This window comes from Apus apus, chromosome 2 (genome assembly GCF_020740795.1).
Source record: "Apus apus isolate bApuApu2 chromosome 2, bApuApu2.pri.cur, whole genome shotgun sequence".
In the NCBI taxonomy this organism is placed as follows: domain Eukaryota; kingdom Metazoa; phylum Chordata; class Aves; order Apodiformes; family Apodidae; genus Apus; species Apus apus.
In genome coordinates this window covers 121,398,636-121,416,443 of record NC_067283.1, presented here as the reverse complement: position 1 = coordinate 121,416,443, position 17,808 = coordinate 121,398,636, and the positions used below count along the sequence as shown (strand labels likewise).

General features: G+C 44.6%; 3 protein-coding genes across 5 annotated transcripts in view; all 3 read left to right on the top strand.

The window, feature by feature from the left end:
• Positions 1 to 9,210, top strand: part of PPP1R42 (protein phosphatase 1 regulatory subunit 42) — a 28,977-nt gene extending 19,767 nt beyond the window's left edge. For 2 of the 3 annotated variants that reach the window (XM_051609852.1, XM_051609850.1), the window contains exon 9: positions 1,766 to 1,940. The gene's annotated coding sequence lies outside the window, so the exon portion shown is untranslated. Of the gene's footprint in view, positions 1 to 1,765; positions 1,941 to 9,186 lie in introns of those variants that run through there. The other variant, XM_051609851.1, reaches the window with a different exon arrangement.
• ARFGEF1 (ADP ribosylation factor guanine nucleotide exchange factor 1) overlaps positions 1 to 17,808 on the top strand; it is a 235,950-nt gene that overhangs the window by 200,975 nt on the left and 17,167 nt on the right. The window lies entirely within an intron of this gene.
• TCF24 (transcription factor 24) lies at positions 8,035 to 15,236 on the top strand. Its single transcript, XM_051609855.1, has 5 exons — positions 8,035 to 8,076; positions 9,187 to 9,273; positions 10,249 to 10,337; positions 11,265 to 11,674; positions 14,213 to 15,236. Exons 4-5 carry the CDS (start codon positions 11,291 to 11,293, stop codon positions 14,321 to 14,323), a joined length of 495 nt encoding a protein of 164 aa, XP_051465815.1. The 5' UTR covers positions 8,035 to 8,076; positions 9,187 to 9,273; positions 10,249 to 10,337; positions 11,265 to 11,290; the 3' UTR covers positions 14,324 to 15,236.

The window sequence follows — 17,808 nt, the reverse complement described above, 5'->3', positions numbered from 1 at the left end:
AACAGCTCTACCTCCTCAAACTCACTTCCAGCACCCTGGGATGCATCCCATCCAGTTACAAAGATTTGGATGTATCAGATTTGCCTGATTCAGTGATCATCCACTGTTGGTAGTATTTAGGAGGTGTGAGGCCAGGCCTTGCCAGTAAAGATTCTGATGCTTTCAGAGCAATCTGCAGTACTGTTGTGGCCTTTTGGTGTGTTAGAAGTACCAAAAGGGAAAAAAATAAGGCATCAGTGTCTGAACACCTCCCCTTGGTACTGCCCTGACCATCATCAGGAAAAAACAAATAGACACATAAGCTTTGTAATCACTGTGTACACACACAGTGTTTGAATTACTGATCTATAGTTCACATTTGTACATGAGATCACTAACCAATGAAAAATTTCCAATTTTTCTTAAATATCACATTAAAAATAGTGCAAGGTGTAAGTTAATTCAATGTCATACTATTTTTTAATATGTGTAGTTATAAAGCAGTGCATAGAACTTTCTCTGATGCAGCTATAAAAGCCAGACAACTCAGAAGTTCTAAAACTGGGGCTGAAAAGGAAAAAAATAGCCAATAAAAAAGACTAAGTGTTCAAGATGTGCCCACTGATTTTTTAGGATGAGGATTCAGACATGATCTGTTAATCTGGGAAATTATGTGTTTGTAATTCAGAGTGTAGCTGATAAAAGCAAAGGGATCTGAAGGCTCTTCCATGTTTTTCTTATGATTTTTCATCTGTGTGTTGTGCAAAGTAGCTATCCTGACTAACAGGCTCTGAGGGGAATCAATTATTATGTGAACCTGCTTATTTACAGTCACTAAATCATAAATGTTATATATACTGTGACTGTAACAAATAAATTTTACTTCACTATGGGAAAAAAACCCAAACAATGGGTTTTTACTTTGTCACATGGCCTTGAAGTTCTAGGAGTTCACTGCTAAAAAAATATGTATTTGAACCTTACCTCTTCAATCAAGTAACACTGTAACCAGAGACTACAGAAATGAGTGACTACATCTTTCTGTTCTCTTAATTCTGAGCAGAATTAATTGCTGCATCAAAACCAAGATAAATCAGAGCCAGCTGTGAAATGATCCGTGGAATAGACTAATACTTCAATTCAAAAAGAGATTTGGAGCAATAAGATCTCCCTTTCTTGGAGAGTTAATATATTAGACTGTCATAGTAATCACTAATTACATGTCCAGTAAAGCTGGGTATAATCAGTTACAGAGTTTGTAGTAAAAGATTTTTTAATAAAAGTCTGAGTCTTATCTGATTTCATTTCTATGAGAAATTACTTCGACTATTACTAAGATTTTGTTTCTTGTGAAACAAGATTCTAAGATTCTTTGTTTCCTGAACTTGAAAATTATCACTATTTGATACGAATTTATGTGGAAAAAAAATGTTTAACTGTCACCACTTTTGTATGTGGGAAAATTTGGTCGATTTTCTAATAAAAGAATGTATAATGCCCAAAATGGTCAGATTATATCAATTTAGATTAGTCTGACCCCCAGCCTTGGCACTGCAAAAAAAAAAAAAAAAAAAAGAAATGGGCTTTTACTGTTTCAGTCAATCCTTACAATAGGTGAAGATCTTTTTTTTGGTCTTTTTTTTTTTGTCTTTTTTTTTTGACAACACTGCTTGTAAATTTTGTAGAAATGTTGTGTGGTCCTGGCAAGCATTACAGGAGCAGCAGGGGCTTTGGTGTGGTTCTGACGTGAAGATCTCATCTGTCTTCTCTGATGTCTCTGATGTAGGTTGAGGAGGAATCTGAAGCAACAGCAGAAGCTGAATTCTAAAATCCAGAAGTTACAGGATACAAAGATTTGGCCATTACTGGATTTTTATTTTTTCCTCTTAAAGTTTACAAAGAAAGTTACTGGTGTCTCTTTGGATTTGTTATCTGCGTCTTTGTAATCTCAAAACCAGACAACATCAAGTATGTTGAACTTAACTCTGCTTTCTGAGAGCATTCAGAAGAATGAGGGGACTGCCTATTTACATAGAAGCAATGCATTCTATTAAAAGCACGTCAAAACATCAACACATGGTAGGCTAAATGGGTTGCCTAGTTCTTAAACTTCCTGAAAAAAGGAGTTGTTTTTCACCAGTGTCCTAAAGAATAATTTCCATCATTTGGATTTTTCCATGTTCTGGTGAATAATGTGGAATAGGTAGGAAAGAAGGCACAAAAAGGTTAATGATGTCTGTGCTGATTAATTTTTTGATTGGGAGTATTACACACTAATTATACTTCAAATTCTGCTTTAAATAATTTGGCCTTGAGTTTGCCTGCTTTGCACTAATGCAAGTAATTAAATGAATGCTTAGCTCTCAGATGCAGGAAAATTCCAAATGTACAGGTAAGGAAAGGAAAGCCAAGATTGTAAATTGCCCCTGGAATAAAACCCTTCCTCATGGAGTTTCTCTGTATGAATGTCAGCTCAGCATCTTATGCTTGAGACCCTCTCTGAAGTAATAATGGCATTTTTCATTAATAAGGAAATCAGGATCAGTCTTTTTGCATTCAATATTTTGTTACTGTTTCTATTTTATTGCTCCTTGATATAATAAAATTTAACTCCTGCATGCATTCTCCCCTTGAACAGGAAGATATTTATCTTCATTATAAAATAAATAAATTTCCAAAACTAAGGTAGTAAATAAGTGGTATCATAACCCTCAGGTGCCATTTGCTGCTGTTAAAGCTAGTGAGTGATCTGCCATCAGAATAAGACAATACAAAACAAGAAATAAAGCTCTGATATGTGTAACTGCCATTATTAGTCCATTACTGAAATGAGCACTAACCAAGTATGTTTCAGCTGTCATCATCAAAGGCATTCAGATTGAGGAAGACAGAAAAGTGTACTTTTGAAAAGTTGCTTCTTGTTTAGGCAGTTCCCAGAGAAGAGTGCCAGTACTTCTGGTGAACACATTGGAAGTGGCAGCTGCTGGATTACTGACTCGATGCCGTGCCTTAGGAAGTCACTCCCTGATCTTCACAGCATGGCATGACCTGAGGAAGCATTTCCACCCTAACACTTCCCTCTGCCTTGCACATACCCATTTAAAAACGTTCAGTGGATTGCAGTGTGGCCAGCAGGGTGAGAGAGCTGATTGTGCCCCTGATGAGCCCTCACCTGGAGTACTGTGTTCAGCTCTGGAGCCCCAACACAAGATGGATGTGGACTTGTTGGAGCATGTCCACAGGAGGGCAACAAAAATGATCAGAGGGCTGGAGCACCTCTATTGGGAAGACAGGCTGAGGGAGCTGGGGTTGTTCAGCCCGGAGAAGAAAAAACTCTGAGGGGACCTTGTAGTGATCTTCCAGTACCTGTAAGGAGCCTGTAAGAAGGCTGGGGAAGCCCTGTTCACAAGGGCATGTAATGACAGGACAACGGGTAATGGTTTCGAGCTAGAGAAGGGTAGATTTAGGTTGGATATTAGGAAAAAGTTCTTCAATATGAGGGTGGTGGATCACTGGAACAGGCTACCTAGAGAGGTGGTGGGGGCCCCATCCCTGCAGACATTCAAGGTCAGGCTTGATGGGGCTCTGAGCAATCTGTTCCAGTGTGAGATGTCCCTGCTTATTGTAGGGGATTTGGACGAGATGACCTTCCCTTCCAACCCAAGACATTCCATTAGTCTATGACTCTATGATTTGTTAGTGTTTCTCAATGGGACTTATGTTGTGTAAGCCACCTAGAGCGTGACTTAATTATAATACATTCTGAGTACTTCTGGCTTTAAGATTTTAATATTTAAGATGTTAATATTTAAGATGTTAATTATTCCCTGTCCTGGTAGGCCATGAGGCTTCACACAGAGAATCCTGCAGGCAAGGAACTCAGGTCTAGCTGAAGCAAAACTCAAAGTCTTTCACTGGTAAAACAGTGAAGTGGGTCTCGATCTCTCTAGATCTCACCTCCTCTTGTATATTCTGTAACATCTTGGCTACATCCCAGGTGTGCACGTGAGTGCTCAATCCCGTTCTTTGGCCTGCTCTAAATCCCTCCATTTTAAGTCTGCGATTCCCCTGGAGTGCAATCATTCCTGCTGTCATTTGATGTATAAACATTCACACTTCAGCTGCAGCAAAGCCAGCCCTTACCCTGCTCAGGTCCCACTCCACTCACTCACACTGGCTGCAACACTGTGCTTCTCATGCGGCTGCCGTGAGCCATATCTCCTGGGGTTCTCATCCTTCACCCTGCTTTTCCTTTCTCTTTTCCTAGATTAAGAGTGGCTGAGCTAACCAGAGACACTTCCAAACGGGATACCTTTCCTGTGATCTAGAACGGAAAAGTTTTAACATATTTTCTTAATTATCTGTGGATGTGAAGTGGAATTACAGCAGGATCTCAGTATTTGACTCTTTAAAAAGATTTAAGTCTTTTAAAATAATGTAAGACTAAGACTTAATATTATGCTCTAACATGTATGTACACACACTAGAATGAAGCCCTTCTGATATGTATTTTAGATATATTTTTAAAGTCATTATTACTGAGAAAAGTGGATGTCTGCTTCTTGGTGACATCTCTGAGAATGGAATATTAAACTCATGTAAGCTTCCTTTTTGCAACTTGCCTCTGATAATTTTTGGATTTTAAAAAACCAAACCACATTTATCTTTAAATATTTGGATTTATGACTGTGAATGGAAAAATCTAGAGAGAGGACAATTTTAAGGGGGTTAGGAGAGCCAGTTTTACATTTTAACTTTCTAGGGTTGCTAATAAAAATGTTCATCAAAAGACTTTGTAATTTTAAAAGGAATTTTGATTAAGACAACATTTTTGGAAGCTAAACAACTTTGACCAGCAAATTTGGAAGGAGAGATGAAATGTAAAATGTTTGTCTTATTTTCTTTTTCAATGTTAAAACCATTCCTTCAGCATACTAGAGAGGCACTCATGTGTTCTAGTATTCCAGCATTAAGAAGCAGCTCTAATTATAGTAATTTAGAAAACAATAAAAAATATTTTGCTGCACTGTAACATAAAGTATTTGACAGAGCTGCAGAATATGCTGTAGTCCTACAATATGCTAACAATATGGCACTTAAAGCAAGGGGAAAAAAAAATTTAATTGGAGATTTTAAAAATACTTGTTTGGGTTTGGAATGTACTCCCACTGTGATGGGCTGGGACTTTCCCATGGAGCAGAAGTTCTGAGTTTCAGCCTATTTTGACTCTCCTGTGGCTGTGTCTCACCTTTTATTTGCGCTCAAGCTACAGCTGGAATCAGTGGGCCCTGACCAGATACAGCCCATGTGAGGCTTTGCACTGTAAACTGGTTTACTTGGCCAAGCAATATCGCTACTAGTCCATCAGGAGTATGTGTATATCCACACTTCACCTGACCAGCAGACAAACATACTGTTAAGTCCTTGTACTGAAATGGGAATGGGAGAAAATTAACAAATTGGAAGGAAATACCATTAATGTTCATGCTGAATTGTAGCTGTAAAACCAGAAAATAACTTGACAAGAAGGGAGCAAAGTGTACCTGGAAAAACATCACTCTGTCTCTGGTAGATCTTTTTCTTACCCAAATCACTCTGGAAATCTGGCTCTTCTGTGACCCTGCGTTTCTCAGATTTTAAATATACTGTGGAAGGTAAGGCAGGAAAGTAATTTTCAGACGTGTGGGAAAGAAGAAGAAACAGCTGCAGCAGCTTGTTACAGCTTTAGACTTAAGTAGTGGGTTAATACAATAAAATAATCACTGGATCTCTTTGTGGTTACAACACAGGAGGAATCTTCTGGTGGGAGAAAGTATCTCTTTTTATCTGTTTGGTTTGGTTTGGCTTTAAAAATATATTTAAAGCACCTCTTCTGTGGTGTTAGCAGCCAGGGTGGTCTCTCCAAACCCCACTCACAAATCTCACTATGCAATCTCTTCAGCCACACTCTGCAACAAGCTGGATTTTGAGCTGTCAAAAGACAGTAATGGGGGCTCCACCACTTCTCTTCCAAATCCTTCCACTGGCTTTCCTGCACTGAGACTGAACACAGTGTGTACAATGGAAACATCAAAAAGATAACTTGCTGTCATTAATTACATTAGAGTGGAGAAGAAGAGCACAGCACCCATCTGCTAATTTAGAGGGGCTGGGAAGTCTCAGGCAGTGTGGATACCTACCATTAAATCCTCTATCAATTACCCATATTCACCTTGTTGAGGGTACCCTGGTCTAGTTAAAAGTCCTTTTTGAGTAGACATTTCTCAGGCAGACACACTGAGGACACCTCCCTGGGGTATGGGAAAGCTGAGCCCCCGAGTTGTGTGCTGGACACAGTCAGTGCATGTCTGGCAATTACAGAATGAAAGAAAAGCCCCAGGGAAACTCGGCTGGAAGGCAAGTGCTCACACTCCCCTGGGAGTCCAGGATCAGTTCTCCTGTACCACAGTGTCAGCGAGGGTGTTTTCAGTGTAAGAACAGGTTCGAGAACTGCTTGTTTGAGCCCCAGGGGCTGACTGAGCAGACTATGTGCCTGTCGAGTGTATTTCTAAGAGGTTTTAGCTGCAGAAAGGTTTTGGCAGGGCTCGCTTAGGCGGGAGGCAGACTTGGAAACCTCGGGGCTGATGTGTGGGCCGGGATGCAAGACTGGTTCAGCAGGGCTGCTTGGAGGGGCCCCCAGGAAGCTGCAGCCTCCGTTCTTCTGGGCACCGGGAGGCTGAAGGACAGTCCGTGGTGCAGGTGAAGGCTGTGATCATGGCCTTGTACACACTGACAGAGCAGCTTTTGTCAGAGTAACCTCTGAGGGAAGACGGGAAACCCCTACCAAGGCAGCCAGCGCCAGGCAAAAGCAAATGCTGAGGCATAGTTTGGGGTTTACTAATTAAATTCACCTTCCTTGCCACAACGCGACAGCAGCCCTTGCCATCCAGCCCTCCCCGGAGCCGGCGCGGCGCGGCTGCGGTACCAGCCCGAGGGCGGCGGGGCCGGGCAGGGACCCTCGGAGCAGGGACCCCCGGGCAGCTCCTGCTCGTTCCCCCCAGCGCGGGTTCTGAAATACTCAGGCCCGAGCCTCCGGCCCAGACGGGCTCACCCTCTTGGTGCGTGGCTGCCCCCGCACGGCCCTGCCGCCCCCGGTGCGTGGCTGCCCCCGCACGGCCCTGCCGCCCCCGGTGCGTGGCTACTCCCGCACGGTTCTGCCGCCCCCGGTGCCTGCTCCTCACCAGCCGCCTCCCTCCCGCCTCGGCATCATCCCTTCCCAGGACTTCCAGTGATCGCTAAAAGATTAAGACCTTAATGCTTTTGGCTGCAAAACCGGTAACGCATGGCTCAGACTTTGTTTTTTTCTACTGCTCCGAGGCTTGATTTATTGTGTCTCTCTTATCGCACAATCAGGCTTCGTTCGAAATGTTTTTTCTGGGCTAATTCTGTACCCCTGGCATTTATTTTGACTGTCCCTTCTTATTAACGTTACTAATTTTTAATGGCTCCCCGTTCGCTTGTAAGTCACCCCTCTGCCCTCCCAGTCGCCCCTCATCCCGCTCGTGGTTCCCACCCCGCGTCTGGACCCACGCGCGTGGGTCTGTCCCCACGGGAGCTGCCACGACGGAGGCTCCCCCGGAGGGACCCCCGCCCTCCCTGGGACCCTCTCTGGGCCAGAAAAGCGGCGACGGAGCGAGAAGAGGCGACTTGCCTTGAACGAACCACCGCCTGAGCTCCCAGCCCTGCGATTAAATTACGCTCCTCCAGCAAAACCGTTACTTTATCCCAAGAAAAACAGCTCGTACAGGGCGAGCGGCAGCTCCCGCCCTTCCTCCCGCCTGGCTCCGCAGCGGGGCCCGCACGGAACTGGGGTCGCCGCCGGGGACGAGGGGGGACCCTGTGGCGGTGCCGCCCCCCGACAGCTCCGTGATTAATGACCCACCGGCCCGGGAAGGGGCGGTCGCTGCCGGCGGGGGGAGCCCGGCACCCCAGGTGCGACCCAACCCCGCCGCGCCCACCGGCCTCCCCGGCTTAAAAGCGGCGCCGCGGGGCTGGACGGGGCGGGACGTGTGCGGTGTGAGGGGCCCGCGCCGGGCGGACCCGCTCCGGGCGGGAGCGGTGAGTTCATCGCGGGGCCGGGGCGTTCCCCGGGTCGGGGCTCCAGGTCTGCCCGAGGCGGCGGGGAGCCGGGTACACCCGCCGAGAGTGCGGGACGGAGCCGGCGGGTCCGCAGCTCCCCGGGGCGGCGGAGCGGGTCAGCGCCGGTGCTGCCCGCACGGGCGGGCGGGCGGGTTCCTGTTCCACCGCGTCGGAGAAGGCGTTTTCGTTAACGGTTACCGGAGTTAGCAAAGGGCAACCTCGGGTTAAAAGCGATGCGAAATACTCTAGACTCACCATTGTTGTTTTGCTTTTTTTTTTTTTTCCCCCCAAGGAACAACTGAAAAGGCTGCAAACAAGTTTTATCTAAGGTTCCCACCGGTTTCTTTTCAGTTTGCGTGCTCTGGCGTTTCGGATCTTCCCCGTGCCGGCAGGTTGCCTTCGTCGTTCACAGGGGATACAGGGCTGGCTTCAGCGTTGCGCCGTCTTGTAAACTATTTAGATTTCAAACCGGTTATGTCTTGTAATGTCATGTAAAAACACGCACGCGTCTGCCCGCGTTAGAAAGTCTGCGATAGAAGTGCTTTAGAAATGGTCACACGTCCAACTTCCTTGCACACCCCCGTTGCCAGGTCTCTGGGCATGCCGGGGAGCTGGTGGATGTTTGCAAAAATTATTGCTGTTATCTTAAAAAAAAAAACAACCAACCAATCACAAACCTCTTTATTGTAAAATGTTAAGTGAGATTACGTGGAAACTGGCTGTTGCTCTGAGGTATCTTTCTTATTTCAGTTTTCAGCAGCGGGTTTTTGGACTCCCTGCTGTACGGTGAGCGCAGCACCCGGAGCCTGCGCCGGGTCTGCAGCGCTGGGAAGAGCCACGCTGCCCAGTCCCAGGGTGTGACAAGCATGATCTTGGCTCAGGAGCCACCAAGCTGTGACCACACACGTGTGCATACCCCGAGTAGGTGCCCGTGTTGCTGCCTCGTGGACTTTCCTGGGCTACTGGGTATTGCTGCATGTGCTTGGTGCGGAAATCTAACAGCGAAGAAATTAATTCTGAGTGAAATTTCTCCTTTCCACAGTTGAGATTTTTGCCTTTTTTTTTTTTTTCTTCTTTTCTTTTCCGTAGGCCCACGATTTCATGCTGTGTAGATGTGAAGCTCCTAAACCAGAAACTTCTACTTCGAGGGGGTGCCCAAGGAAATGAGGTTGTTAGGTACGTGCATTTCTACGTACTGTGTCATGCAAAATGCTAAATCTGGTTATAAACCCGCACAGCAAAACCAAAACTGTGTGTAAACCAGTCCCGTGTTTTAGTAGATGAGCAGATATTTATTCTAACCAAATCTGTCTGTATCCTTGGGCAATTCTGTCTTTTCCAGTAATCAGGGAAGACTTCCTAATTTCAGTGGGATTTTGATGGAGAGGCAGATGAGAAATTCTGCTGATAAACATAAATCATAGACTCTTCTGTCTGTTTTTGTTATGGCCTTGACTCTGCAGTAGCAATAGAAATTGTTTTTTTTGCCACTAAAACACACCCAGGTCTGACTGTGCCTTCATGCAAAAAAAAAAAAACCAAGAAAAAAAAAGCACAAGGGAGCTTTTTTATTTTAAGTTAAAGGAAATAGTCTATTTAAGAACCATTTTCTATCCCGCACTCAATTTCATGTAGACTTAATGAGTTTCATTCTATCTTGGTCATAAATATCACAATAAAAAGAGTAATGTGTTTGGGTTTTTTTATTTGGTTTCAAGATAGAACGCACAGAGAGTATTTCACAAATAACTTTAGTCTAAACTGTACTACTGTTTAAGAAAACATTAGCTGTTAAAGTCCTGTGAGCCAGATGAATAGCAAATTAATCACAATAAATAACCTCCAGTTTACCTTCTAAATACCATCAAATTAGAGCATTATAAAAGAGATTATTTAGAAACCTTTCCTCTTCTCTGCTAGAAATCTTTGATGTGGTTCATTGTCCTGGGTTTTTTCACTATTCTAAGTCACAATGACACAGGGATTTCAGTGGGACTCCAGCACATGGCTGAAATAATTTGCAACATGAAGGCCGTATTTTTGCAAATTTAGATCTTTATGTGCATACTTTTTATTTAATTTTTTAAAACTTACATAGTATTTGAGTGCAGCTAAATGTGTTAATAACTTGTTCTTACCCGTGTTGTCTAGCTGGGCCATCGCAGCAGCAGCTTCCAACACGTGGGAGGTGGGATCGGAGACACCAAGAAGGGGTGCTTGAGTGAGGACACCCAGATCAGGTATTATTGTAGCCAAGATGTGCTGCACTTTGGGGAATATTGACTGAATTGCATGTTACTGTGGAACTGAATTAATTAAAGGACGGAGTTTTCTGACAGGAGGAGCTGACTGACCATCTTTTCTGAAAGCTGGGAGAAAACCTTGCAGTCGTAACTTTCAGCTTTGCTCAAAAGGAGCTTCTTGCCGTTGTTTTAAAAGGATTCTTTTGCCCCCCAATGTCTGAAATCCATTTTACAAGATGCTTTTTATGTTTGAAAAGATAGAATCTACGGGATGAGCACAGAAATTCTGAAGTAGCATTAGGGGTGGGAGGATGGGCAAAGTCGGTTCCTGAACCTTTACAATTGTGGACCTTCAAAAAAATGGGTTCTGTGCTCTGTGGCTGCATTCACCACTTCATCTGATAATAGTATTTTTCTTTCTGTCATCCATGGAGCACTGATCACCTGAAATACCATTGCTAAAATGTTGGCAGGTAAGTAGAAAATAAACACACAGTCCCATGTCCCAGATTATAGAAATAGTATGTGTTTAAAAAAAAAAACAAATCACATTTAGCCTAATTTTTAGTTAGTTGTGGATGGAAAACACTGTGGCAGTACTGCTTGGTGTTGCCTGGTGGGTTTTCTCAGAAGAGCAGGGCAATGTTTGGGCTATGGGAGATTCAGGTGATTCAGAGAAACTGCTCTGCATGTTGCGGTCCACAAAAAAACCCCACAAACCAACAACAATTTTTTGCTGAGAGTTCAACTTCCCTGTCTGTGTGTGATACTAAATTCAAAAGCAGTGGGTGGAAAAGCAGCTCACACGGCAGCACCCTGGCTTTTACTGGCTCAGGCAGCATTTCCATTTCTGATAGTTTTTAGAAAGCCCGTGCTTCGGCCCAGCGCGGCGGCTGCCTTTAGGGATGCTCTTGTTGGTTGCAGGACCCTCCCTGCTGGGGAAGCCACCAATGGACTCTGGACACTTGGCTGAGAGCAGCCAGGAGATCTCTGGCCCGGGTGCAGAGCCTGGTTCCCTGCTGCCTGCTGCTGCCGGCAGCAATTCCTGCCCGCCTGTGGCGGCTGGGCCGCGGGCCGGGCCTGCTCCGGGCAGACCCGCTGCCGCCAACGCCGCCCGGGAGCGCAGCCGGGTCCAAACCCTGCGCCATGCCTTCCTGGAGCTGCAGAAGACTCTCCCCTCCGTGCCACCCGACACCAAGCTCTCCAAGCTGGATGTGCTCCTCCTGGCCACCACCTACATCGCACACCTCACTCGCAGCCTTCAGGACGAGGAAGAGTCGCCGGGAGAGGGCCTGGGCACCCTCCGAGGGGATGGATACCTTCACCCTGTCAAGGTAGGAGAGATGGGGAGCAGCGACCAGCTTCTCTTGCTGAAGTTGGGTGTTAAAGATACTTAGATGAAACTGAAGATTTCGAGCTTATTTACCTTGTTGGAGTTCATACATGAGAAGACTGCCTAGACTAACCATTGCTTCTCGGTGCTAGGGGCCTGGTGGAAGCGTCCCAAAGCTTTGTCCCTCAGTTTCAGGGACTTGGCACAAAAAGATCAAATATAGGGCAGGTCCAAAGCTAGTGGGACTTGGTCCCTTGGAAGTGAAGGTGGAGAGCAGCACCAGAGGAGTACCAGCACCTCCTCGGTCCCCACCTGGAAACCTTGATGATCCCTCCCCAGACCCACCAGAGCTGCCTGTAGAGGATGTGTGGGGCTGAGGTGATGCCTGTCCCACACTGGCAACCCCAGCCACAGCTGGGTCTGCTTTGTTTCTCCTCCCGAGGCATCCAGGGTATGGAAGGTGATGTTAATGACTGCCCATCTGTCAGGTCCTTCTGTGAAAGTGCTTTTCTGATGCTTTTACTTTGTCTAGTTGGTATATATTGTTGTTGCTCTTCCCTTTGTCAAAAAAATATCTCAGTGATGCAGAAGGGATGTGGAAGGGGAGCTGCTCCTGGAGAGGATCTGGGGCTGGAAACTGGTTTCACATGCGTTGCTCACTGGCTGACTGGACTCCCAAATACCACAGGGTATTTTCTTTGGCTCTGGTCTCAGGGAGTGAGTTAGAGCACTGGGATGTTATTTTTCTTCTTTTTTTTAAAAGTCTGGTGAATTCAGAATGATTTAATTAAGATTAATTTGTGAAGTAATCTCCAAGTCCTGTAAAGTGAGTAGTTCACAGAGAGTTTCTTGTTCGCAGTGTTGGTTGCTGTAAAAAGTATTATATTAGCATAGGCTTCTGAGGCCATTAAAATTATTAGCAGGCTCATTAAGAAAGCGAAACCTTTACATCAATTAGAAGATGGCTATAATTTAAGAAAAAAAAAAAATTTATATGTTTCAAAATAAGTTTGAAGTAGCTCCTGTTAGTTCCCTTGGTCAGAGTGTAAGGACACAGGTCTCTTACGGTACTTTTTATCAGCTGCCAACTATTACTGGCAGAAAAATACTTTTAAATAGTTAATGCAGCAGTTACGATACAGATGCACGTTTCCCAGGCTACTAGAATACAGCAATACTGGATTCATCCAGCAATTATTTTTTTTATAATCTCATTTATGTGCCATTTACCTGTATTTAGTTTTGTAAAGATTGTATAAGTCTAAACGATCTTTTTCATATTCCCGGTAGTAAACTAATTTTTGTCACAGTCAAATCATAGTACATGCTTTTTAAAAAAAACCCCAAAGTGCAGGATATGAGACAATGAGCACAGATGAGGACTGCAACTACACTCATATGAAGCACAGTAAATACAAATAGTGAGGAGTGTAAAATATCCAAGTACAGTTGTGTGCACACCAAACAAAAAATAGGGCTTACGAGTTTTTAAACTCAGATGTCTGATTGGTGATGAATGGATAACATCACTCTTGAAATAACACTGAATGAGACTGTACAGGCTTTCAAAGTGAGAACATGCTGCTGCTTTGTGTCTTTAAATAGAAGAGCTGAGATTTCACTGGAGTATTAAAGCCCCCACAGTCCTTGGAGGTCTCTGTCGTTACCCACGGGAAAGGTGCTAGCCTGTTCCCAGTTGTGTCTTTAGAGCATTGTGTTCCTTTGGAACAACATTCTTGACTGTGTTTCAGGTACTTTTGTGTTTGGTATGTGTGACAAGTTGTCTTTTCAAACATGCCCCTCTCTAGCTGAACTCAGCTCATGGAATGGGAGCAGAGTGCTTCCTCCCAAGAGGGGCCACCCAGCTCAGCCCCCCCTGTGCCGCAGGGCCCTCTGCAGCCACTTGCTGAAGCTAAATTAGGAAAGTTAAGAATAGATATTGAACACCAACGTAACCGATTGTTCCTATAGTCAGTGAGCGGAAAGATGAGTTGTCTCATCTGAAATCTTGGAAGCTGACAAAGAAGGAGAAGCTGAAGACTGCCAGGAGCTGTTATATTCAGCTCTCCCTCACCCCCAGTCTTCGGCAGCCCCGGCACCGCGGTCGGCGTTGTGGGGCCGGCCGGCATGGATGAGCACGTGTGCAGGGCTGTGGTCTCTGCAGGTGTTGGTTGGTATCCCCGTGGTATCTCTGGCACCAAAAAGAACCTTTGTTTTATTTTATGAGCAGAGCATCTGCTATAGGAGTTGTGCTATGATGACTTGTCAGCATGACTTACTCCTGTCTGTTGCATCCAGGGGGTTTAGGAGCTGCACCTCACGATTAATTATGAAAAAAAACACAGAGAACTGAGCTTCCCTTACCCAGCTTATAACATTTTTCCAAAAAATACCAAAACAGGAACTTTCTGGTGATAGCAGCAGTTCCCTGTTTCCTTGTGTTGCAGTTCCATCAAGGTGTAAAGCTTTGCTGAGAAGTGCGTTTAGACTGCGCAGTTCCTGGGTATCTCAGCACTGTGCTTTGTCTCTTCTCTTGTAGAAGTGGCCAATGCGTTCCAGGTTATACATTGGAGCTACAGGACAGTTTTTGACTCACTCGGCACAAGGAGACGGCGCAAACCAAGGAGAAACATCAACTTCACAAATCTGATCTCCCTTCTCACTTAAAAAAAAGTTATTTATTACACCTTATATATATTTAAGTTAAAAAATTATATCTTCAGACAAGCTATAATTCCTGAAATACTGTTTGTAGAGGAGAAGGAATCAATTCTTAAATGTAATTAATACCTCATTAAGTTAATGTGACGCATGATTGGTTTCTATCATTGCTGGGGTCTGAATGGGGGGATTAAGAGGATTGCAGTCAGCACCAGCAGGACAGGCAGCCACAGAGGCAGAGCTGCTGGCAGAACAAGCAACCTCATCCCGTCTGGGATGAGCAGTGAATAGGAATGCTGTGGGAAGTGGGGAGCAGGAGCGATGCAGTGCTGGCTGAGCACAGAGCAGCACAGGCTTGGGGGAGAAGCAAAGGGCAAATCCAAAAATGGCAGTTGCGATCCCACACACACTCTCTTCCCTGCACGCAGCCCATGGCAGAAATCCCCCTGACTGCAGTTGTCAGGTCAGGGCTTCGTCCCTTGGATAATCTTAAATGTATGTAGCTGTCCCTGAAAATGTGGATGCATGTTCACCACAAGTGGAAAAGTGCTGAAGTCTGTGCTACAGGCACACAGTGCTACGTCCAGCAGACACGACCTGCTCCATGTGTTACGTATTGCATGTAGTGATCCATATGATTGTGTTGCATGTTACAGGGTTTGAAATGCGTTTGTTACCCCAGTATAGCCACTTGTCTGCTCAAGGCACCAAGGTTTCTATATCTGGTCTTTTAGTGGGTTCCTGCATTCAAGCAAATGAGTCCGAAGAGCTGGCTTGTTCACTGCCCGTTTTTCACTTAAACATCATCTATATTTAGGCAAGAATAGCTGAAAGCAAATACACAAATACCATCTGATGTATCTGTTCCGTAAAACACTGTACTTCTCATATAGTCTATTATTGCTGAGGTAAACATTGCATTAAATATTATTCAGTGGACATTGTGTATTTATTGAGTTGCAAAATCTGCATCAGTTTCTTATTGTACAGGACTGGTAGCTGCTAATAGTAACATTCTGCATTCCTAGTAACTTCTTTCTGAAAACTTCTTCACAGTTTACGTCTTAAAAATACATTTGGTAGAAAAGGAAAACACAAATACTAGCAATAATAACCTTTATAAAAAAAAATTAAGTTATTGCTTTCATTCTTGGGTCAAACTTGGGACATCTTTCAGAGGTGCTGAGAACGTCACTGCAAACTGAGTGCCCAGGATCACAGAAAACCAGGCCTCTGGTATAAGAAAGTATATAGAAATTAGCAGAGCCATTAGAAAGAGTGGAACAAACCATCTACAATATGTGAGAGCTGTAAAGCGTGGTAAGATCTGGAACTCCCCTCTGCCCCTGCAGTGTTCTGAGCTTCTAAAAAATATTATTCTTTTAAATAATAAGAATACTTTCAATATTCTAAATTAATAGATGTAATATATATATTAGGCATATATTTCTTATTTACATTGTAAATGGTTTATTATGAGAATTACATAGCCAGAGCACCATTCAACCACAGAAACCACTGTATTTTGTGAAAAAAATACATGCAAAAGGGCAGTTTTGCACAAGCATGTATTGACTCTGATGTAAGAGTCTGACTTTTTAAAGAACTGCACTTGCTTTCCATAGTAGTAAAAAGCAGGTTAGCAGGACCTCTTATTAGTGGGACAGCCATTTGTATTTGGAGTTATTAATAAGGAGGTATAAAGGAGTTGTAAAGGTGATGACAGCCAAGTAAGATGGAAGAGTCACAGTGACAGAGCAGTGAGGGCTTCCACGAGTACTTGCTGTACACAGTGAGGGTGTAAGATGCAGCTTACACTTCAGACTGTGTACCAATGCCAAGTACAGAGAAGTCAGACAAGTTTTGTATGTCACTGAGATCTAAATAGGTGGCATCAGGTCAGGGAATAAAGGACAGGCAAAATCTCAGCCAGAAGTCAAGTGTCAAACCTCGAGCTGATGCAGCATAGCAGCAGTCTGATAGTAAAAGCAAAGTGCATGTTAAACATGCACATGAAATTGTGGGAGGGGAAGAACACAAAATGCAGTGATGTTTTGCATCAGTTACATCCTCTTAGGTAGCACAGAGGTGCTGGTTACTTCATAGGCTCTTAAATAAACCTGGAAGGGACAGAATTCAAGAAATAAAAAAAAAGGGGGGAGGGGGGAATGCACCCTCCCATTTTTTAAAGGTTTTTCCCACTAAATGTAATTGAAATAATTCTGACTGCTTATTCACAAAGTAAGTGTGAAAAAATGATAGGAATAAGAATTAAACCCATGGAAAGTTATTGGAGAAAGCATCTGTACTCAGACTTCTACTACAACACGGGCAGAGTGCTGTGTTCAGGAGACAGCTGGTGAAATGGGGCAGCAAACACCAGAGCTACTTGGTTCCCATGCTGGTGTAAATGATGGACACACACATGACAATGCAAAGGCCTCAGCAGCATTTTATACATGTATTAATGGCCAGTAAGAATTGCAGAACTGCAACAGTAGTTTTTTTACTTGAGAATAACTCCCCCGTATTTATGAATTGGGGTTTTATTTTTTTCAGACACATTTTGTGCCTTTTCTCCCAGAGCCAGGACACCAGGTTAGGCAGCCCACTCCCTTTGACCAGTGCAAGTTCTCATCTTCCAGAAATTTGCACCAGGATCAGAACAGATCCTCTGAACCTGTTTGCTTCAAACCCAATGTTTAGATTTAATGTTACATTTACTGGGAACAGTTCATACCCTTGTATACTGCAACTTCACAGTTTCGCATTCGGCACTGGAAATGCACGTGTGCTTAGGAATGAAATTCACACACTGCTATCCAAAGGGGCTGTTTTTCATGGAGTCACAGACCTTAGCAAGCACCAGTTATTGTCAGCAGAGGTTTTCCCCTCAGAGGGACAGGACTGGTAAAACTGCACACGGCTATACGCAGGTAACCTGGCTACACGCAATCTGCTGCGTGCAGTTGTTTTTTTTTTCCTGGTAAAAGCAGCTGTAACTGCGATACTGTGCCCTCCAGTCATAGGTTGTTTTTTCGTAACACGTACCCTGCCAATCACTCCTCTTTCCCTCAGAGACCGTTAGGACAAAGTATTCATTGTGCTTGTGCGAACTGAAACATGACGACACTCGAAAGACGAACTTTCCGTGGGTTTGACTTCTAAAGGACTTGACTATTCAGTGAGAAGAGAAGCGTTTTAAGGCTGAAAGCACCGGGGTTTATCAAGAACCTTGGCTGTACAGCAGACGCACCAAAAACACAGTAACCGCGCTTCCACCTCGGGCAGTCTCGTTCCCTTCCTTAACCCACTTGGAATTAACTCCTCCGCTTCCTCCCGCCAAGCCGCGACCGCACGATCCCTCGCACACAGACTCGCCCCGTCGCTGCCAGCTCCTCCGGGGGGGACGGACCCTGGGCCCGGGGCCGGGGGGCAGGGGGGCAGGGGCAGGCAGACCCTCGGCCCCGCCCG